Raw genomic sequence first — 24,209 nt, 5'->3', positions numbered from 1 at the left:
ACTTACTGTAGACATAAAGTTGTTTCATGTAGTAGCTATTTACTGTGTATCAGTGGGAGGCCAATAGTCAGCTTGTCTTAGTGTTCATACTTTTCTATGGACAAGAGTGATGATTTATTGATTCTTATGTTTGTCAATATTTAGTTTATATTTGATATTATAATTTTGTATTAATTATATTGGTACATTTAAGGTATACAATATAATGACATTCATCATTGGAAATTTGCACCTTTACATAATCCATCTCGTCTCTTATTTTTCCCTCCTTCTCCTGCCCCTTCAACCCCTCCATCCCTTCCTATTTACAAAGACTTTGTATCCATTTTTTCTTTTTCTCATATTAATTACATTCCCTTCTTTCCTTTCCCTACCCCTCCCATTTCCCCTTCCCCATTGCACTTTTTAAAAAGGTATAATAGATAATGCATTTGATATTATAATTGATGCTGATTATATTACTATAGGCAAGGTGACATAGCTATTAATTAGGTTTCTTGAGATGCCAAAGTCTAGATTACCGTGGAGTCATTAATAATACTGTGGCCAATTCCAGGACAAAAGTGTACTGGGCCAAATGCACTGCTATCTTCCTTCTTAGGTAAATGGAAGTGACTGGTTTCTGGGACAGAAGTAAAGGCCAGTTAGCCTAGAGAACACCATGGAAAAAGAGACTTTACCTAAAGAATTCTGTCTACTAGAAAGAAAACTTTCCAATGGTATTAACTCACAAGTCTCAGCACAAACCAAAACAAAACAAATGAGTAAGCAAACAAAAACATAGAAAGATTTGAAAACAAATCAACAAAATTTCTCCAAAAACTCCCAACTACCCAAAGCTGACCTATTTGGGCATTGAAGGGGTGGAAACAAAACAATGCATCCCTGAATTATTCAAGTTGATATCAGAGGAGATAACAAAACAGATCAATAAGACATTTGACACACTCACAGAACATAGAAGTCATGAGATATTCAGCCAAATCATAAATGAGTCTAATGAAGATTAAAAAATATAGATGAACTAAACAAAACAAAGAAACACATCCATGATTTGAATAAGAAAGAATTGAAGTCCAAAAAATTGCTCCAAATAGAAATTCAGGAGATTAAAAATTCTATTGAAAGTATGGGCAACAGAAGTGACCAATGTGCAAATGGTGTCTCAGAACAAGACAGGGATATTGAATTATTTTTCATGTTTTCTTGTTGTTTTCATGATGCCTCTAATTAAGTGATCACTGACCACTGCCCTGTCTTCTAGATATGACCCTCTTTCCTCACATTGGTTACTTCTGCTAACTACTTTCTGTTTGGAAATTTTTATGCACTCCAATTCTCTTCTGTTCTGGGTATTCATGATTTGCATCTGTTTCTTAAGCTCCTCTAGCTTTTTATTATGTCTTCTCTAGGCTCTGATCATTTATTTCTTTAAGATCATCACGTATTTAAGTATATCTTCTTTGAGTTCACCAAACACCTTATTGTTATCTTTGGGGTGGATTGTTTGTTTATTTGTTTATTTGTTTTTGCCTCCATTGCTGTCTTTTCAGATATTTCTTCTGTGGATCTTTGATTTCAACTCCTCTGATGTCCCTGGGATTGGCTTTGGGGGAGTTTAGAGTTTTGGGATCCATTTTGCGTTTGTGCACTGTGCTGAGGTTTGTGGAATGATTATAGTGGGTAGCACTGTTGCAAGTAGGGAGACCTATTCAGTTAACATCTACTTCCCAGAGATGTTCTCTGAGCACAGCTATATATTGGCTTTTGGCTCTGTGCCAAAATCCAACCACCTCTGTTTTGGAAAGGGAGATTGCAGCTAATTTGGCCTAGCACTCAGTATTTTAGGAATAGACAGCACTATTGTTTATGACTCTTATGTAATCCAGATATTGACACATAGAGAAAAAAATTAATAGCAAGAACTTTGTTCCCTCAATCAACAACAACAGCATCCAACATAAACTAAATTTTTTTTGTATTAAATTCTTTTATTGGTACATTGTAGGTATACAACACAATTACATTTCTCATGGGAAATTGTACCTTTACATAATGCATCTTGGTTCTTATTTTTTTCCCATTCCTAGCCCTCCCTTCACGCCCTCCACCCTTCCCTATTTACAAAGACTTTATTTCCATTTTTTCCATTTCTCATCATTTTTTCCTTTCCCTTCTTTCCTTTCCCCTGCCCCTCCCACTACCCCTACCCCTTTGGACCTTTTCTTGCTATTTTACATTATCGATTATTCATTCTAATAATTGGCACATTTTAGGTATACAATATAATGACATTCATCATTGGAAATTTGCAAATTTACATAGTCTCTCTTGGTTCTTATTTTTCACCCTTGCCCAGCCCTCCCTTCAACCCCTCCAGTCCTCCCTATTTACAAAGATTTTGTTCCTATTTTCCCATTTTCTCATATTAATCCCATTCCCTTCTATCCTTTCCCCTAGCCCTCCCACTTCCTTCCCCTTTGCCCCTTTTCTTCCTATTTCACATGACCTATTATACGTTTAGTCCTTATTTACACTTTCAGTTTCTCACACCAGAGAAACTATTCGGTATTTACACATGTGTGTCCTATTTATTTCACTTAAGAGTATCACCTCAATGTGCATCCACTTAGCTATAAATGTCTCTAATTTCTCATTATTCAACATAAACTAAATATTGACAAACCCTAAGTTCCAATGATGTTCCATGCCTAACCATAGGAAAGAGACCTACAGTTATAGTATAAACCCTAAGGCAAGCCAGATATTGATCTATAGCAAGTATCTACTCAATAGAACAACTTACCTCCATTAACAATATGTGTTCAACCATACCACTGTACATTTAACTATCTATGCATTCCTCAAGTTTAATGGTTATATTTGTAAGCACAGAGTTAGTGGAGAATGGGAGCCTGAATTAAGTAATAAAAAGACATTAGTAGTTTAGGGAAGAGGCACAGAAAAAACTAACAAGGAAAACCATAAATCATAAAAAATGGAGAGTAAACTAATGAAAAACAAAAAAATGTAATAGTGAAATGAATTAGAGAAGAGGAAGAAAATAAGGAGAGAGAGAGCAAAGAGGTGCAAGTGAAACAAAGATAATATTAATACAAAGGGAGAGAGGCTGCCATTCCACTGCTCCTAGGGCAGAGGAGGTGAGCCCCATGGGCGCCAGCAGCACGCCCCCCCCCCATGGAAATAAGAAGACGCATAAACAAGCCTCAAAAACAGACTTCCAGATCACCTACAGCAACCCCAAAGGGAAGCAAGATGGAACAATCTGATACTCAACCACCTGGACTCCCTGAACTGGCAACAAAAGAGGATCTGGAAAAAATGAAATCAGAAATAATTTCTCAGATAACAGCAAATATTGTACCCATAGTGGAAGACATGATTAATAAATCTAGAGAGGATCTGAGGAACATAATGGAATCCCAACATAGGAAACAAATGGAATCCATAAAACAGATTTCCAGGATACTAAAAACTCCATTGAAATTCTATGCAACAGAATGAACCAATGTGAGGACAGCATTTCAGATATAGAAGATAAGATTGCAATTAGTGACCAGGAAAAGAAAAATTGCTTTAAAATTGTAGGGGACCACAAGAAATAAATCCACCAGCTGCTAGACAATGCAAAGAAAAATAATATAAGACTGATTGGAGTCAATGAAAAAACAGGAGAGAGTGTAGATGACATAAAAAAAAAAAACTGTTCACAGAAGTGATGGCAGAAAACTTCCCAAGCAGGGGGAAAGAACTTGACATACAGATAAGTGAGGCATATAGGACTCCAAAGAGCCTTAATCAAAAAAACAAATCTACACATAGGCATATAATAGTTAGGATTCCAGAAATCCAACAGAAGAATAAAATTCTACAAGCAGTAAGAGAAAAGAAACAAATCACATACAAAGGAAAGCCCATCTGAATCACAGCAGACTTCTCAAGGCAAGAAAACCTTGGACTGATGTATTTCAAGCCCTAAAGGAAAACAGCCTCCAACCCAGATTGATGTACCCTGCAAAACTATTTTTCAAAATTCATGGAGAAATAAGATACTACCATGACAAAGAGCACCTTAGGAACTTCATGAATACCAAACCAGCACTCCAAAAAATTTTAAACAATATCCTAGAAAAAGACAATGAGGATCACAACCCCAAGAAGCCCAGCAGAATGAATCCATTGGACGAGACAAATTAAATGCAAAGCGGGGGAATCCAACAAAAAGAAAATGTCATGACAAGGCTTTTAAAACTTTTAACTTCATCTCCCTAATGAGCGTATAATTCAATCTTGTTATTGTACTGATTCATATTTTTCTAATTCTAGTGTTGCACACCTTTCCTTGTGCTGTACTGGCTATTTATCATCTTCTGGTGTCTACTTTTAATTGGGTTGTCTATTAATGAGCTGTAAGAGTTCTTCATATATTCTGGTCATGGGTTATATGCATGGTAAATATGGTCTGTTTAAGGACTACTTCTCATTTTCGTAATGATGTCATTTAAAGTTCTAAATTTTGATGGAATATCATGTATCATTTTTTTTCTTTTATACATCATATTTTTGGTATCCTAGGAAGTTCTTGCCTACCCTAAATTCATAAACATTTTCCCTTAAAATTTCTTTTTAAAGTTTTATAGTTTTAGGCTTTCATATTTAGGTTCAGAGATCCTTTCAAGTTATTTTTATGTATGGAAATAAAGGGTTGAGGTTAATTTTTTATATACAGATACCAAGTATTCTAGTGCCATTGTCTGATAACACTATCTTTTCCTCAGCTCTTGAATTGAGTTTATATTCTATAAAATGTTAATGTTTAATAATCTTTCAAAATTCAGTGGACCATATATCTGTGGTTCTATTTCTAGATTCTGTTTTATTCCAATAATCTATATGTCTTTCCTTATACCAACACTGCCTTGATCACTGTAGCTTTAGAGGAAGTCTTAAAATTGGTACTAAACATCTTCCAACACTGTATTTTTTTCTTTTTACTTTTCTAGGTCCTTTGTACTCCGACATAACTTTTAAATTTCAATATCCAATTCTTCATTTATAGCAAGTATACATAGACCTGAATTTTTATATATACCTTGTTTTCTAATCCTGCTAAATTCAAATACAAGTTCTAGGGCTCCTAGAGATTTCTTAGTATTTTCTCTGTAGATGATCATTTCTTCTACATATAAAGATTTTGCTTCTACTTTGCCAATCCCATCCTAGTTGAGTCATGTTATAGTCAGACTATTTTGGTTTGGGTCCATGTTTCAAAGTTTAATGGACAGATGAAGAGTAAGCATATCTGCCCTTGTTCCCCACCTTAGAGAGAAAATATTATATCTTCTCCATTCATATAAGGCATTTTTACTGGAAATATGGAGTACATGCCTTTAATCTGTTGAGAAGTTTCTGTTCTAATTCTAGTCTCCTGATAGCTTTTACCATGAACAGCTGTAGAATTTAGTCCAATACTTTTTCTCCAACTAGTGACAAGATCATATGGCTTTTTCCTTTCCTCTGTTAAAATGATGACTTTTAGGGGTGGATCTTCCAATGCTGAACCAACACTGTCATCCCTATAATAAAACCACTTTCTACATCCTGCCAGATCCGACTTCTAAGAGTTTGTTTTGTTAAACAAATTTCTATCTATGTTCATACTTTTTTCTTCTATTATCTTTATCCAGTTTTAGGATTAGCACAATGTTGATTTCCTAAAATTAGGGGAGAAGTGTTCCTTCTTTTTTATGCTTTAAATGTTTGATATAATTTATCAGTTAAAATGAACATGAGCCTGTTGTTGTCATATAGGTAGGTTTTCAAGCTAGGAATATACTTTCTTTAATAGGTGCTATTCAAATTTTATATTTCCTCCCAAGTTAGTTTCATTAATTTGTCTTCCAAGTTACTTCTTAGAAGTTGTCAAACTTAATTCAAAAAAGATTTTTGTAATATGCTTTCTATATCCTTTAAAATTCTGTAAAATCTGAGGTAATGTCTCCAAGATCTTGATATTATAATTTTAAAAATGTATAATTGATATTGTGTAACAGGAAGAAAAGATCTCAAGGAGCAGGGGAAGTGGGAGGGGTAGGGGAAGAGAGACAAGGTAAAAGAAAAAATATGAGAAAAGGAAAAAAATGGAAACAAAGTCTTTGCAAATAGGGAAGGGTGGAGGGGGTGAAGGGAGGGCAGGGGGAGGGGAATAAAATAAGAACCAAGATACATCATGCAAAGGTACAAGATCCCAATGATGAATGTAACTGTATTTTATACCTAAAATGTACCAATAAACTTAATGGGGGGAAAAAGCTGTTAAAAGACTCACTTAATATTATGCGATAGTGCTTTGTTGGTTATAGTTTTAGTATAAGATGTATTATTTAAAAAATTCTTCTATAAACATATTGGATTAAAGAAATAAAAAAATAAAAAAGGGAGAGAAAATAAAATGGCAAATAAAACTATAAATACCACCAAACACACACAAAGTCACAAACACAAAACCAAAAACTCCAAGCAAAACAACAAGAACAAGAGCAGCACCAACAACAGTAAACTCAAAATTTATTAGAGAAAAAAATGGGTCAAAAGAACAAAGGATAATAAATCCCCCTGCATTTCCAAATGAGTGGTTTACTTCCAGACCCTGCAGACTGGAGTTCAGGAGGTCACACAGTGCTCTCCTCCCTCTTCGCACCCTGTGGTTGTGAGGTGACCCCTCTGCTGAAGAGGCCCCTCTGTCGATGACCCCAGTCTATGGCTGCTGTCCAAGCAGAGCCTCATCCTCACTCAGGCTGGTACACAGGGAAGCAATCAGCCCACCAGTCCCCTTGGGTTATAGTCAGCGGGGTGGGTTAAAAGCAGACCCGGTCCTCAGTGTGATCATCTTTATATCCAGTGAGCGACCTCTGACAGCCAAGCCCACCGCATGTCACCTTCCATCAGTGAATGTGGGCTCTAGTCCTTCCTGACCTGAGCTTGAACTCAGGGGATATGGAGATCTATGTTTCGCTCTCACCCTCTCCCAGTCAGTGTCCATGGCTGACTCTCATCCAGTCTCTGTAGAAAGGTAACATGTGTCTCATGACTCAGACCCACTCAATCAAGCCCTTCCCACCATGGCTCTTGATTAAACTCTCTCTGATAATATGGCAGGCACTGCACTGGATTTCTTCTCCAATGCTATCCATCCATGAAGAACCCACTCTCAGGATAATGGCCCACAATTTTTTTGGTTCTTTGTCTTTCACACAAACTCTGGGCTTTTCTTGGGGCCATTGCTGTTGGCCCAGCCATGGTTTCTCCCTGAGGGAGTTGACTTTCCTGGGCAGGACTACGTCTTCTCACTGAGGATGGCCTCTTCGTTGCTTAGATCAGTTGTTTGCTAGTCATTTGTGCTGCCTGTGCTGAAGGGAACCAAGGTGTAGAGCCTGTAAGGATTTGGAAGTTTGAAGCCCATGGCATGGTGGGCCCTTTCTGCCTAATATTACTTTTTTAGTTCAGAGAAAGTGGGAGCCTTTTACCTCCACTGGTACGGATGAGGCCTGAACATGCAGCTTCTTCACCATATGGATTCCAGTTCTACTTCTGTCTTGACTTCAGTTACCTTCACTTACCTGTGATCACCTTAACCCACAATCTCCTGTTGTCCATCCAGATTCTGGTTTTTATTTCTATTAAAATTCAAGTTGATATTTCACTCATAGCTTGAATCCTGAAACTAAGAAGTTCAAACACACTGAATTTACAAAAATCTACAGGCAGTTATACCCACAAACCAAGTGTTCGGTGTGAGAAAAGACTAGAGAAGAGCATGCTGGTCACACATCATAAGGAGGTGACCCTGAGAGCCACTAGGAGCTCCTGGGAGCTGAGACATATGTTACCCCAGAGTAGTCAGCAATGGGTTTGGCTGCTTTGTAATGAGTTTGAACTAATTTGCAGTAGTTTTGGACTAATCTGTACTGATGATCTAAAGGAAAGAACACAGTGGTGTCTACATGAAGAGATCGTTCTCATCCCTTACCAAAATATGTCAGGGGAACTTCGAGTAAAACTTTGACACAGCTGTTCCCTGGGGGAACATTATTCAGGAGAGAAAAAAGTAAAATGGAGAGACAGGTGAAATATTCCATAGGTGACTCTAAATTTCTGTCCTCCCCAGCGGGATCTTGTCACAGATGCTAAAATGAGGCATCTATGCAACGGTCCCCTAATGACATTCTTATTTTAAGGCCGTGCAGAGTTTTCTCAGGAGCATCAGATCTCCACATCCCTCCCTGGGTAAGTGCCTCTCTGTCCATAGATGCAGTGTCTGGGTGCACACGGTAAGGAAAGAGGACAGTGGGCTTTATGGTAAGATTTTGTGGACAAATTCTTGTACACTCCAGCTTTTAATTCACTGGTTCATAAAATTTGTGTTCTTTTCCATATGAAATACTAAGTAAGTTTTAGGCATGTGTTTATTTCACTGAATTAAATGCTGTTCATTTACTTGCTATATTATTTCTCCAGGAAGTTACAATTCTTTTACCCTGAAGCTTTTATATTCTTGTTTACACCCCTCATTAAATAGATGAACTTTCACTATGGGTTTTCAAGACATAGAATCACTTTCTCTTCTGTCATCTGTATAAGTCTCTTAAAGCATTTGGAATGAGTGATCTCTGTAGTTTGCTTTGGTTACTTTTCACTTAAATTATTTAGTATGCAGTGTGGTTCTTTGTTTAAAGCATCAGCTCTGAAAGAGAATTTAAGTTCATCCCTACAAAATATGTGTGAGCATTTTCTCACAAAGTACTGCATGGCCCAGTGTTGATTTCACAAATTTAATATTGATAGCGTGAGCCACTAATATGGTGAAATATAAAACAATATGATGATAATGGAGTTTTCCCATCTTGCTAGCAAAGGTTCTGGAATATAATCCAACACCATTTGTTCAGAGGAAAGACTGGGTCTCACTAGTTTCTCTATTTTTTTTTCAGTTTAAAAATACTTCTTCTGCTTTTGTTGTTAGTGGATATGCCAGAACCCTTCAATAAAGAAAAAGTTTAGAACCAAATATTTTCATCTGTCCTGAACTCTGTGCTTTTTGTGTAGATCCACCACCCTGATTGTTTAAATATATTTAGATAGATGAGAACTGTTATCTTTCTCTTGGTTTATCTATAATGCGAAAATATGAAGACAAAACTGAAATGTGTTTTGCAAGCACACAAGACTTTCTGTCTTTCATTATGGTGTTGATCACAGAGTCTCATACAGGACTGTGTGTTTGTGAGGGATGGGAGCTTCACAGTTGTGACAAGGTGCCTCTGGGATTTTTCTGTTTATTTGGAATTGTAATTTCTCTTCATTTTTCTGAAAATGGATGTAAATGTATGAATGCTGTAAATACCTATGGACAAAGGAGCTCCAGAGCTCTACTTTAGCATGATTTCCACTGGCAAAAATACATATTCAAAAAATCATTATTATTAGAAAAAAATATTATTAGAAAAAAAAGTGCACAGCTGCCATCCATGTACTCAAATTGTCCCTTTACTTCATTCCTCCTCCTCCTCCTGCAGCTATGCATTTCACAAATGGTGAGCACTGAGATGGACCATCTCTCCGGCTGGTAATGACTTTGCCTTCCCTGTTGTGCCTGTTGATTCACCCCCTTTCTCTTCGTAGTTGTCCAGCTAGAATTCTGTCACAGCTGTAGCATGTTGACCAATATTCCCATGAACCAACCCATGCCATTTTTCATGGGCAGTCTCTGCTCACAGGCCTGTTTTTCTTTCTACCTTCAATTACAAGTAAGGACCATACTGACGCGCATTATGGTAAAGGTCATCTGTAAAGTACAGGAATAATAGCCCAAGTCTGCTCTTTATGATTCTAAGATGCATGACTAAGTTCTGGACACCAATTATATTATTAATCATGGTCTTATTCTGCATGATATATAGATTATGTTTATGTAGCCTATGAAAAATGAATATGTAGAATCTTTCTTCAGCCTGTAATCTACCTGCAAGGCCATAAGCACCTACATTGTAGGTGTCTGCTGAGGGTCCTCCCCCGCCACTGTACTCCAGGGCTCTTCTGATATGTGGCTCAGATGCATGGTCCTCAGCTTTCCTTCCTGCTTTCTGAACCATCTGAGGATACCAGGTGTCTCAGGTTTGTCCCTGGTCTCAGTACCTGCAAGATCACACCGTATTTAAAGTGAATCCTTCCTTGGTCAGAGCATTAACTCAGTTCTGAACTGTGTTGCATTCCTCAGAGGGTAATGCAGCCTTTGCTGAGTTATGAGAGCCCCTAAAGGTGACTGCTCAATACATATCCAGAAGTTTGCCTTTGACATTTCTCACTACATTTTGCTTTACAGCTGCTCACTTAGCCTTTCTTTCTTTTTCCAAGTGTGGCCTTCAGAATGTGACCTGTTTCAGAACTTTCTTCCAGGTTATTGTCACTGTGACTTATTTATTTGTTTATTAACCTAAAGTCTCTCTGACAGAAGCAGCTTTTCTGCAATTTGAAAAATGAGAATTTTATGTTTGATATTTTGGGTGAGGCAGGTTCTGTCTTGGTGTGGTCACTCCTAAGAGCTGTATTTGGGGGATATCTTCTAGAGCATCCTGTGGATGGAAGAAGCTGCTGTCCTGTCCCCTATTCCCCTAAGCTGTGCTGAGCCTGACAGGTATGAGCTGGATGAGGCATTGCTGGGAGGGGACACACTACTAGGCCATTTCTGTTAAGACTGTTTTCATGTGTCACATTCTCTAGAATGTATTTTCTAATAAAATATTAGTACAGAAATAGCTACATACATTTCTTTAAACACTTACATACATATAGAGAACAAAGATATTTGGAGTGTGCTTTGCTAATACAGTTGTGTGTGCTGCACAATATTTGGATACGGCTGAGTGGTTGGCCTTATTTTCTGTCATCTTTCTGATGCTCTACAGAAACTAAGAGCACAAGTGGGTGCCCATGAATGCAGCACTTTCCTAGATTAACATATATGAGCTGTGAGATCTTGGCAGATTAAAAGTCATTTTAATATCTTGTGCCAGACTCAATTTTTAAAAACAATTAAAACAAAGCCTGAAACTTGCATAAATAACATGAGAATATGTTTATGATTTATATTTTATTTTTCCATGTAATTCTTTAATAATATTATTTTGATGTTACTATGTACCAATTTTATTCTTTTAAAATATTATCAGAGAGTATTTTGTAACTTACACAAAATAGTTGTACAAGGTATGCTCTTTTGTAAGAAAACAAAGGGTAAAGAAGGAACAAAATTGATGATAGATATTGGAACACAGAAAGAAAATGTTCAAATGGGAAGGGGAAGAGGGGACTTTGGAAGGGGAAAAGGAAGGAAGGGAAAAAGAAAGAAAGAGAATGGAAGAAAAAATGGAAACAAAGCTTTTGTAAATGGGGAGCAGAAGAATGGTTGAAAGGACCAGAAGGTAATGGGGGAAAAAAGAAAAATCAAGATATAATAGACAGGTGCAAATTCCCTATCATGAATGTGATCATGATGTACATCAAAATTGTACCAGTGAAATTAATTTTAAATTTTTTTTAAAAAGCAAACCTCTACATCACACTTGAAGATAACTTAAAAGCTGGTTATCACAAATTCTATAGGTTAAAATTTACACTTGAGGCCCATAACTTTACAGAAATATCCTTTCTTGCTTGAGCAAGGCATAAAAATTTGGATTTATGGTGAACCACCTTCAATTTGGAAATGTTTACCACTCATCTAATTAAAACCATAAGAAAGAATCTGAAGAATTTACTTAAAATATGGGTACATTTACAATTTGCATTCCATGAGTTTATAGTGGAGGGAAAATAATTTTGGAATTCATGGCCCTAATCATAATTAGTAACTGCAATGTGATGTCTGCTACTAGGTTTGTGTGGTATGAGTTTTTTATATATATGAGCTGTGCAGTGTTGAGAAATTAAAAATCATTTTAATATCTTGGGTCACATAAACAGATATTGTTAAGTGTCCACTATTTTGATATACATTTCTCCTTACTCTTTTAGTCTGGGACAGAGGTAGAATGTATTATAAACTATATTAATTTTTTCAAGTGATATGTATGAAGAACTTTATAATAATGACAATAATACCTGATATTTCATTCCTATGCCAGGCTCTCTTCATTTTTGGTACATTTCTACATGTAATACCTCTAGGAAATAACCAATATAATTATCCACATTTTACAAATGAGATAACTATTGTTCATATGGGTTAATTTGACTTCAAATCCTTCATTTCAGATCATAGACCTGAATCAAATCCATTTGGCTTCAGAACCTACAGAACAAAATTTGTTCTCTAGCAATATTTGTTCTGGCAAGAAGCCAGGCTAAAGATGTCACTGCCATAGCATAACTGTGTGGCTCTCCTATGGACAGTTACTGCTTGAGAGGATCTTATTTCCAGATGTAGGCAACTCTCCTCTCCCAATTTTGGGAAAAAGAGCTCTTACTACAATGCCAAGTAAGACCTTGCGCCTGATCTTGAAAACTAAATATTTAGAGAAAAACAAGTTAATACCTTCCGTAACATGTGACAGGTTTTCACAGAGATAGCATGAGAACCTTGAAGGGGGACACACTACCCAGCAGCCATCATGAAGGTTTGGGACAGGGGCGAGAACAGCGGTGCATCCAGGAGGCTGTGAGGTGGACTGAGGTGGACCTGAGTTCTGAAGGGGGAAAAGGATGCAGGTGTTCTGATGAAAGAATAGTGTTGGCTGAGCTTGATGATGGTGGTGATACTTGTGATAGTTTTTCTTGTTTTTCTCTTCGGACATTTATTCTTTGTTAAACCCCATGAAGATGAATGAAAAGAGAAAATTTTCCAGTTTTTCAGGCATAAGAAACACAGTTTTCTTTGAAGTCACCATTGGGATCATAGCCAACACTGCCCTGCTTCTGTTCCACATCCTCACATTTCTTCTCAAGCACAGGCCCAAGCCCCTGGACCTGGGTATCAGCCAGTTGGCCTTAATCCACCTGGTGTTGCTGGTAACCATGGGATTCATAGCTGCAGACACTTTTAGGTTTCAGGACTGGAGAAGTGACTTCATGTGTCAATCGGTTATCTATGTAAACAGGTTGATGAGGGCCCTCTCCATCTGTACCACCTGCCTGCTGAGTGTCCTCCAGGCCATCACCCTCAGCCCCAGGAACTCTTGTTTGGCAAAGTTCAAACATAAATCCTCACATCACTACCCATGTTGCCTTGTCTTTTTATGGGTCTTCAATATGCTCCTGAACGGTCGCTTCTTAGTCTCCATTGGTGCCACCCCCAATGTGACCTCACACAGTCTCATGTTCGTCACTGAGTCCTGCTCTCAGTGGCCCATTAGTTACTTGTTCAGGTACGTATTTTTCACATTGGTGAACCTTCAGGATATCTCCTTTATAGGGCTGATGGCTCTCTCAAGTGGATACATGGTGACTCTGTTGTGCAGGCATAAGAGGCAGTTCCAGCATCTTCACAGCACCAGCCTTTCTCCAAAGGCATCCCCTGAAGAAAGGGCCACCTGGACCATTCTGGCGGTGATGGGTTTCTTTATACTCATGTACTTTTTGGACTGTTTTACTTTCTCTTCCCTTGTAATATTGGGGAAAAATGACCCAATTCATGTCTGTGTCCAGATGCTTGTGGGCAATGGCTATGCCACAATCTGTCCATTAGTGCTAATGAGCACTGAAAAGCGAATGATCAATTGCTTAACATCCAGGTGGGAAAGACAGTAAATGTTCAAGTATTCAATGATAGGCAATTTCCTTTCAGTTATGCAAATACTTGTATTTCTGTTGGACAATTGACATATATGTAGTTATACTTTTCTGTTAAGCATATTTAATTTGCTGTATGTGGGTGAGAAATTCATAAGAGATAATTTAGCATTATTACTTGTGATGGTTGATTGATTTTGTCAACTTGAGAAGTTTAGTTAAGAGAAGCTTAAGTAATGGGCTCAGCTATTCCACACCCTAGGGTGAGGAAGCCCCATCCTAGGGTCGCTCATGCCCTGGATTGTATAAAGGGAAAATGAGGAAGGACAGGTCTGCTTCTGTTTCTTCAGAGGAGCTCCAGTCTTCACCTTCACTTTGGACTTCAACTCTTGGCTTCCAGGGCAGACTCTGGCTTCAAAACAGGTCCTTCTGCCTTCTGGCATAGACTCTTCAGCCTTCCACTGCAGAACCATTGGTCTCCTGATTCAGATTCACATAAAACACCACAGTGGGCTCCTGATCTTCGACTAAATTGTTTGGTTTCCAGTGTGCACAAAGACCTTCTGCATTCTTCCTCTTCCGGTTCTGTGGGTGGCCATTGTAAGCCAATTTTGTAAAATCATATAAATTTGTATATCTTGTGTTATATCTGTTTCTCTGGTAAATACCTGACTGATACATATCTCTGAAAAACCAAGGCTACTGTTCTGTCATATTTAGAAAAACTGGAGCTCTTACTCAGTGTCAAACTCTAAAGGACAAGATGTACATCACTGATTTTGTGGAAATAGACCAACGTCAAAAGAAGCAGGATGAAGTAATTATACAGACAATGCATACTATCAATTTATATACTTTCATCATTTTAATTTTACACTTGATCTTAGCCAAAAGGCCAAGAAAAGATCATCATTTTAATTTTATATCAGGGATTCTTTCAAAAACTTAATAAAAATCTAAGAATAATAACATAGATCCTTCATAAATATGTTGATGATGTTCAATACTTTAACATTATGTGCATACTGGATAATGTGTGTGTTCACAGAATATAACTAGCTTTTTATGAGAGAACACTTTAACACTGGTTATGTACATACATACAATGTTGGAAAATTCTCCAGAAATTTTATAGTCAATTTATTGGAGTTTTAACTCACTAGATATCACAATGATGCCAGAAAGTTACAAAAAGGTGCAACATGGTTAATTATCCATTCTTTTAAAAAATCTATAAACATTGATAAAAATCTGTAAGATGCATACTATATATATACATATAAAATAATATATAATATATAAAAAATCAAGTTAATAATAAAGCAGAAAGTAGCATAAAATTAAATCTTTAATTCTTTATGTTTATATTACATACTTGAACTTCATTCAGTTCAATTATTTCTACACACTTTTTAATGGTATGGCAATTACACTATGAAACTTTGATGTTATTTTCTTTTTCAAAGATTAGGCAGAATTATTAAAATTATTGTGGTGTAAGAATGTTAGAAGCAGCACAGGACGCACACACAACACTTTCAGCATTTCTCATAGATCACTAGGTTTTACAATACATTAGCAGTGTCTTTTGTATCTGAGAATCTTATTCCTTCACTTTCATAATCCAGGTAATCCTTTAATGAAATTGTTGGGAATGTAAATTACCAACATTTTTAAAACATATTTTCTGACTGCAGTTAATAATAATGTATTGTCTATTTCAAATATTTAAAGAATAATTTTAATATTCTCAATACAGGAGAAAAAATGAATTGGTAAGGTAAGGTGTCAGATGTTTCAATTAACTCAATTCAGTTTTTCCCCAATGTACACAAGGATCATAGCATAGAAATAGCAGTGCACAGAAATGCACAATAATTTTATCAATTAAAAAGTTTACAAAAGAAAAAGACGTTAAGGAGAAAATATTTGGGGAAAAAAGGCATTGCTACAAACCAAATTAAATGAGATGAATGGTATAGATTTATCAATCTGGAAATCTGTAAACCCACCTGGAAAATTCAGAGTAACCATGATCAGATAATAAAATTGTTAAAATCCAAAGATAAAAGTTCTTACTGGGCATGAGTGTGGTCTCCTAGAATCCCAGCAATTGGGAAGGGAAGGTAGGAGGATTGTCACAAATTCAAGGCCAGCCTGAACTGGATAGTCAGACTTTCTCAAAAGGCTAGGGATTAAAATAAAGGCCTAAAAAGCAGCCAGATTGGTAGATACATTATTACAACTTGGAAAACAGTAATTTGACTGACCTTGAATTTCTCGTCAGAAAGCAGTGGAAATATCATAATGTTCTGTAAGAAAGTAAAAAAGAATCCTATAATCTGAGAGTTGTAATATGCAGCAAAAGTTTTCTCCACTGGTGTATAACTGAAATAATTATTGCAAACATTTATATTACAGAAGATATGCTAAATAAAGTACTTGATGTCTAAGGAAAATAATTCAGAGGTAAGCAGAATTTTCATGTTAATGGATAGAAAAGAAATTGCAACTTTGGACATGAGGACAAGTTAGTATTGTTTCTAAAATCTTCTTTAAAATCCATAACAGTATAAAAATCATTTATTCATATGAGACATACATGGATTTTTATGGTCTTAAAATTTTAAAGTTTATATAAAGTATTAATTCTAAGTAAATTGAGGAATATTACATGCATACATTATTATCCATAGGGCAGACATGAAGAAAATTATTCAAAAATATCAGGAAATTGCCAGATATTAGGTTAGATTATTAACGTTATTGAAAAACTCAAAGTAGAAGAGGAACAAATAAAGTTCATACATGGGCACACCCATACACTTACAACAAATGGAGCACACAGAAAATTTAAAGCGACGAATCTCAATCCAACCATGTCAATAATTACATAAAATATTTGTGATCCAAACAATCTGATTAAAAAACAAAGATTGACACAGTCAATTAAAAAAAACCATGACACATTTTCTTATGGAGATACTTCAAAGAACTAGGACTACAGGTCCCATTTGACCCAGCTATTGCCCTACTGGGTATCTTCCCAAAAGAATTAAAAGAATCATACCACAGTGACATATGTGCACTCATATTTATAGCAGCACAGTTTGTAATAGCTAAAGCTAGGAAACAGCCCAAGTACCCATCAGCTGGAAACTGGATAAAGGAGATGTGTTTTTTTATAAAATGGACTACTACTCAGCCATAAAGAATGAGAAACTAGAGTCATTTATAGCCAAATGGATGCACATTGAGGCCATACTCTTAAGTGAAATAAATAGGACACACATGTGTAAATACTGAATAGTATCTCTAGTGTGAGAAACTGAAAGTGTAAATAAGGATGAAAATGATTAAAATGAATAATTGATAACTTGAAATAGGAAAAGGTCCAAAGGTGGAGGGGTGGCAAGAGGGGAAGGAGAAAGGGAAGAAGGGAAAGGAAAAATTATGAGAAAGAAAAAAAGGAGGTGATGAGTCACACAGAACAGGCCGAATCAGCCCGCTGCAGACAGGCAGGTCTGTGCACGCCATACCAAGGTCCCCAGACACACGGAATATGCCAAATCAGCCCACTACACATAGGAAGGTCTGTGCACACACTACCGAGGTCCTGAGTCTCACTGAAGACACCAAATCACCCCACTGCAAACAGGCAGCCACCTGGTTCCACATTACAAAGATGCAGAGGACACCAGACCACCAGACCAAGGTACTGAGTCCCACTGTTCCCAGCCCAGAGGTAGGGGCTTCTGAGCCATTGTCCAACTGCTCCTGGTCCAGAGGAAGGGGCTTCCCAGTCACCATCCCTCCCGCTGCTCTCAGCCCACAGGAAAGGGCTTTTAGGCCACCTACTGTCCCGCTGCTCCTGGCCCAGATGAAGGAGCTTCCAGGCCACCAACACTCCCACCACTCCTGGCCCAGAGGGAGGGGCTTCTGCACCACCATCCCACTGCTCCTGGTCCAGAGGAAGGGGCTTCCCAGCCACCAACCCTCCTGCTGCGCCCAGCCCACAGGAGAGGCCTTTTGGGTCACCATTCCTACCCCTGCCCCCGGCCCCTGTCCCACCTCTCCCAGCTCAGAGGAGGTAATCTGTGCAGGAGCTAACAGCCCCCGCCCCAGTTGAAATGAGAAAACACGTAAATAAGTCTCAAAACCAGACTTTCAGATCACCTACAGCAACCCCAAAGGGAAATGAGATGGAACACTCTGATACTTAACCACCTGGACTCCCTGAACTGGCAACAAAAGGGGATCTGGAAAAAATGAAATCAGAAATAATTTCTCAGATAACAGGAGAAATTGTGCTCCTAGTGCAAGACATGATTAATACATCTAGAGAGGAGCTGAGGAACATGATGGAATCCCAACATAAGAAACAAATGGAATCCATAAAACAGATGCAAATAGATTTTCAGGACATGAAAAACTCCACTGAAAGTCTACACAGAAGAATGAGTCAATGTGAGGACAGAATTTCAGATATAGAAGATAAGATTGCAATTAGTGACCAGGAAGAGAAAAATTGCTTCAAAATTATAAGGGAACATGAGAAATCAATCCAGCAGCTGCTAGATGATGCAAAGAAGAATAACATAAGACTGATTGGGCTCAATAAAGAAACAGGAGAGAGTGGAGATGACATAAAAAAATCTCTTCAAAGAAATAATGGCAGAAAACTTCCCAAGCAGGGGAAAAAAACTTCACATACAGATAAGTGAGGCATATAGGACTCCAAATAGTCTTAATCAAAAAAAACTACACATAGGCATATAATTGTTAAGATTCCAGAAACACAACAGAAGAACAAAGTTCTACAAGCAGTCAGAGAAAAGAAACAAATCACATACAAAGGAAAGCCCATCAGAATCACAGCAGACTTCTCAACACAAACCATCAAGGCAAGAAAAGCTTGGAGTGACATATTTCAAGCCCTAAAAGAAAACAGCCTCCAACCCAGATTGATGTACCCTGCAAAACTATCTTTCAAAATGGATGGAGAAATAAGATACTTTCATGACAAAGAGCACCTTAGGAACTTCGTGAATACCAAACCAGCACTCCGAAGAATTTTACACAATAGCCTAGGACCAGATATTGAGGATCATAACCCCAGGAAGTGAAGCAGAATGAACCCATCTGGCATGACAAGAAATTAAATGGAAAGGGGGAGAATCCAACAAAAAGAAAAAGTCATGGCAATGACAAGTCAATACATTTCAGTTATAACCATCAATGTTAATGGTCTCAATTCACTAATCAAAAGAAATAGCCTAGCAGAGTGGCTCAAGAAGCAAAATCCAACAATATTCTGCATACAAGAAAGACACTTAATTCAAAAGGAAACTCATAGACTGAAAGTTAAAGGGTGGAAAACAATACTCCATGCAACAGAAACCTGAAAAAAAGCAGGAGTAGCTATCCTCTTTGCAGATCAAGTAGATTTCAAACCAACACTGATTAAGAGAGACGAAGAAGGACACTACAACCTTGTAAAGGGAAGAAACCAAGAGGAAGAGATGACAATCATAAATATCTATGCACCAAACACTAGTGCACCCAACTATATAAAACAAATACTAACAGACATGAAAAGCCATATATGCACTAATACAATTATAGTGGGGGACCTGAACACCCCACTGTCACAAATAGATCAACTAGACAAAAACTAAGCAATGAAATACTAGAACTCAATCGAACTCTTGAACAAATGAACTTAACAGATGTTTACAGAATCTTCCATCCCACAAAATCAGAATACACATTCTTCTCAGCTGCACATGGGTCACTCTCAAAAATACACCACATACTCACACATAGAACATGTTTAAGTAAGTGCAAAGGAATTGAAGTTATCCCCTGTATATTATCAGAACATAGTGTGATGAAATTGGAGATCCATAGCAAAAGAAACTCAAAAAATTTCATAAACACGTGGAAATTGAACAACACACTTCTGAATAACCAATGGGTCACAGAGGAAATTAAAGAAGAAATCAGACAGTTCCTTCAATTAAATGACAATGACAAAACAACATATTGGAATCTATGGGACACAATGCAGGCAGTCTTATGAGGGAAATTCATAGCAGTGAATACACATATTAGGAAAATGGAACGAGCCCAATTAAACAACCTGATGCTGAACCTCAAGCTTGTAGAAAAAGAAGAGCAGGACAACCTCAAAGCTCATACAAGGGAGGAAATTATAAAGATCAGAGGAAAAATCAATGCAATGGAGATTAAGAGAACAATACAAAAAATCAATGAAGCCAAGAGTTGGTTCTTCGAAAGAATCAACAAAATTGATAAACCCTTAGCCAACCTTGTCAGAAAAAGGAAAGAAAAAGCTCAAATCCATGCAATTAGGAATGAAAAGGGTGAAATGACAACAGACCCAGCAGAAATCCAGAGGATCATCAATACCTACTTCCAGAACCTATATGCCAATAAGATGGAAAACACAGAAGAAATGAACAGATTCCTAGATACATATGAATTACCAAAGGTGAACGAAGAAGACCTAAAAATTCTAAACAACCGAATATCAACCAATGAAATTGAAAACATAATTCAAAACTTATCAACTTAGAAAAGCCCGGGCCCTGATGGCTTCACTGCTGAATTCTGCATGACATTTAGAGAGGAACTGCTGCCACTACTGTTTAAACTCTTCAGTGAAATTGAAAGGGAAGCAATACTCCCAAATTCATTCCTGGAAGCAAGCATCACCTTGATCCCCAAAGCAGAGAAAGACCCAGCTGAAAAAGAAAACTATAGGCCAATCTCACTAATGAATATAGATGCAAAAATCCTTAATAAGATAATGGCAAACAGAATGCAGAAGATCATCAAGAAGATCATACACCCTGATCAAGTGGGATTCATCCCAGGGATGCAGGGATGGTTCAACATATGCAAATCAATCAATTTAATACACTATATCAATAGAGCCAAGGACAAAAACCATATGATTATCTCCATAGACACAGAAAAAGCATTTAACAAAATTCAACATGCATTTATGATAAAAACCCTACAAAAAATTGGAATAGATGTTCTCTACCTCAAACTGATAGAAGCCATCTATGAAAAACCAACAGCCAATATCATACTAAATGGTCAAAAACTGAAATGCTTCACATGAAAATCAGGAACAAGACAAGGATGTCCACTATCACCACTCTTGTTCAATATAGTTCTGGAATCATTAGCCACAGCAATTAGAGAAGAGAAAGAAATAAAAGAAATAAAGATAGGTAATGAAGTCAAATTGCCATTATTTGCAGGTGACATGATACTTTATATAGAAGACCCCAAGAACTCCACCAAAAGTCTTCTAGACTTAATAACCAAATTCAGTCAAGTAGCTAGTTACAAGGTCAACACACAAAAATCAATAGCTTTCCTCTACACCAATGACAGACTCACTGAGAGAGAAATAGGGCAAATAATTCCTTTCACAATAGCATCCAAAAAACTGAAATACCTAGGAATCATCCTAACGAAAGAAATCAAAGACTTCTTCTCTGAAAACTATGGCACTCTGAAAAGAGAGATTGAAGATGATATCAGAAAATGGACAGACATCCCCTGCTCCTGGGTAGGAAGGATTAATAGAGTGAAAATGGCCATACTTCCAAAACTGCTATATAGATTTAATGCAATTCCAATTGAGATCCCAGCAGCATACTTCATAGACCTTGAGAAAACAATCCAAAAATTCATTTGGAACAAGAAGAGACCCAGAATAGCAAAAGCAATTCTAGGTAACAGAGACATGGCAGGGGGTATCACAATCCCCAACCTGCAACTATACTACAAAGCTTCTGTGATGAACACAGCTTGGTACTGGCAAAGAAACAGACTTGAGGACCAGTGGAACAGGTTTGAAGATGCAAAAACAACACCAGACACACTCAGCCATCTCATCTTCGACAAAGGAGCCAAACACTCTCACTGGAGGAAAGATAGCCTCTTTAATAAATGGTGCTGGAAAAATTGGGCTTCAACTTGCCAAAGATTAAAACTAGACCTGTATCTCTCACCATGCACTAAACTAAAATCAAAATGGATTAAAGATCTAAATATTAAAATAGAAACTCTGAGCCAGTTGGAACAGAGGTTAGGTAGAACAATTGAAGACATTGTTGTAGGAAAAGATTTCATGAACAAAACCTCAGTTCCCCATGAACTAGCACAAACAATCAACAAATGGGATCTCTTCTTATTAAAAGGCTTCTGCACAGCAAGAGAAACCACCAGCAGTGTGAAGAGACAACCCACAATGTGGGAAAAAATCTTCACCTGCTTTTCCTCAGACAAAGGTCTACTATCTCGAATCTATAAAGAACTTAAAAAGATCAGACCTCCCAAATTTAAAGACCCAATCTGAAAATGGGTATCTGAAATGAACAGACATTTCTCAGACAAAGAAGTAGAAATAGCAAATAAATACATGAAAAAATGTTCAATGTCACTGGTCATTGAAGAGATGCAAATGAAAACAACGCTGAGATTCCACTTCACTCCAGAAAGAATGGCTGCTATCATGAAATTAACCAATAACAAATTCTGACCAGGCTGTGAGGAAAGAGGAACCCTGCTCCACTGCTGGTGGGAGTGTAGACTGGTGCAACCACTGTGGAAATCAGTATGGAGATACCTCAAAGAACTAGGACTGGAAGTCCCATTTGACTCCAGTATTCCAGTGCTGGGGATCTTCCCCAAAGAATTAAAAGAATCATACCACAGAGATATATGTGCACCCATGTTCATAGCCGCACAGTTTGTAATAGCTAAAACTTGGAAACAGCCCAAATGCCCATCAACTGGAGATGGGATAAAGAAAATGTGGGGTTTTTTTTATAAAATGGAGTACTATTCAGCCATAAAAAATGAAAACTTAGAGACATTTATAGCTAAGTGGATGCACATTGAGGCAATACTCTTAAGCGAAATAAATAGGACACACATGAATAAATACTGAATAGTTTCTCTGGTGTGAGAAACTGATAGTGCAAATAAGGACTAAATGTATAATAGGTAAAGTGAAATAGGAAGAAAAGGGGCAAAGGGGAAGGAAGTGGGAGGGCTAGGGGAAAGGATAGAAGGGAATGGGATTAATATGAGAAAATGGGAAAATAGGAACAAAATCTTTGTAAATAGGGAGGACTGGAGGGGTTGAAGGGAGGGCTGGGCAAGGGTGAAAAGTAAGAACCAAGAGAGACTATGTAAAGATGCAAATCTCCAATGATGAATGTCATTATATTGTATACCTGAAATGTACCAATGATTACAAAGAATAATTGATAATGTAAAATAGGAAGAAAAGGTCCAAGGGGTAGGGGTAGTGGGAGGGGCAGGGGAAAGGAAAGAAAGGAAAGGAAAAATGATGAGAAATGGAAAAAATGGAAATAAAGTCTTTGTAAATAGGGAAGTGTGGAGGGGGTGAAGGGAGGGCTAGGAATGGAGAAAAAATAAGAACCAAGATGCATTATGTAAAGGTACAATTCCCAATGAGAAATGTAATTGTGTTGTATACCTACAATGAACCAATAAAAGAGAAAGAAAAAAAATGGAAACAAAATTTATGTAAATAGGGAAGGGTGGTCGGGTGAATTGCACATAGGTAATGGGGAACAAAATAAGAACTAAGATACATCATGTTCAGGTACAAAAACCCAATGATAAATGTCAATGTCTTGTATACCTAATGTGAGACCAAGATGCACCTAAGAAATGCCATCTTGGCCTGAAGATGAACTCCCTTCATACCCCTCCTCTTACAGAGTGCATTTTTGTAACTGCTTGTTTTGCTTCTGTAAACTTGCTTCATTGCTTCTCAGAAAGGGATGGTGCCTGGTGCCTCCCATTCCTGTGAATTGCTCTAACCTGACAAGCAGCAAGATAGCTGAGTTGTGAAAAATATTTTGCAACTAGTCAAAAACATGTTAACCTCCGCTTGAACTTCTCTTTTTTAAATAACTCCTATAAAAGCTATGCTGTTATAACACCCTATAAAAACTGTGCTGTTCCTGGACTCAGGGCTTCACTTCACTTAGGGAGTGGAGTCCACCCATGTGAATAAATTCCTTTCAGTTTACCTTTGTCATTGGTTCCAGTGTTTGGTGATTTATTGGCTCACTTGGAACAACAATTTTGGAGGCCCCAGCAAGATCACCATCACTTGGTGACTTCTGTTTGGTAGATGGCCCCTGTCTCAGGCCCCTGCAGTCTGGGAGCCCTGGGGAGGCCACCCTGACCCTTTGATCAGGGCCCTGGGGGCTCGGGTCTCTAGTGGCAAATTCAGGTCGGTCCTGCTGAGGGGAGTTATCTAGAAAACCTCCGGAGGTCAAGTAAGAATCATGATTCTCAGTCAGTGGGTCCAAAAGAGG

General features: G+C 37.6%; 1 protein-coding gene across 1 annotated transcript; it reads left to right on the top strand.

The window, feature by feature from the left end:
- The first annotated feature begins 12,749 nt into the window (after positions 1-12,749).
- LOC101711236 (vomeronasal type-1 receptor 90-like) lies at positions 12,750-13,824 on the top strand. The gene has a single exon (XM_004860010.2). It carries the CDS (start codon positions 12,892-12,894, stop codon positions 13,822-13,824), a length of 933 nt encoding a protein of 310 aa, XP_004860067.2. The 5' UTR covers positions 12,750-12,891.
- The last annotated feature ends 10,385 nt before the right edge of the window (positions 13,825-24,209 follow it).

The sequence above is a fragment of the Heterocephalus glaber genome, unplaced genomic scaffold (genome assembly GCF_053883595.1).
Source record: "Heterocephalus glaber isolate CG9 unplaced genomic scaffold, H.glaber_assembly_v1.0 deba00000768, whole genome shotgun sequence".
NCBI classification, from domain to species: domain Eukaryota; kingdom Metazoa; phylum Chordata; class Mammalia; order Rodentia; family Bathyergidae; genus Heterocephalus; species Heterocephalus glaber.
The sequence above is the reverse complement of the archived record's forward strand: the minus strand, read 5'-3'. Positions and strand labels throughout refer to the sequence as shown.

Bases quoted from the DNA above. Each gene is read 5' to 3' on its own strand.
- LOC101711236 (XM_004860010.2), top strand. From the start codon at position 12,892: ATGAAGATGAATGAAAAGAGAAAATTTTCCAGTTTTTCAGGCATAAGA.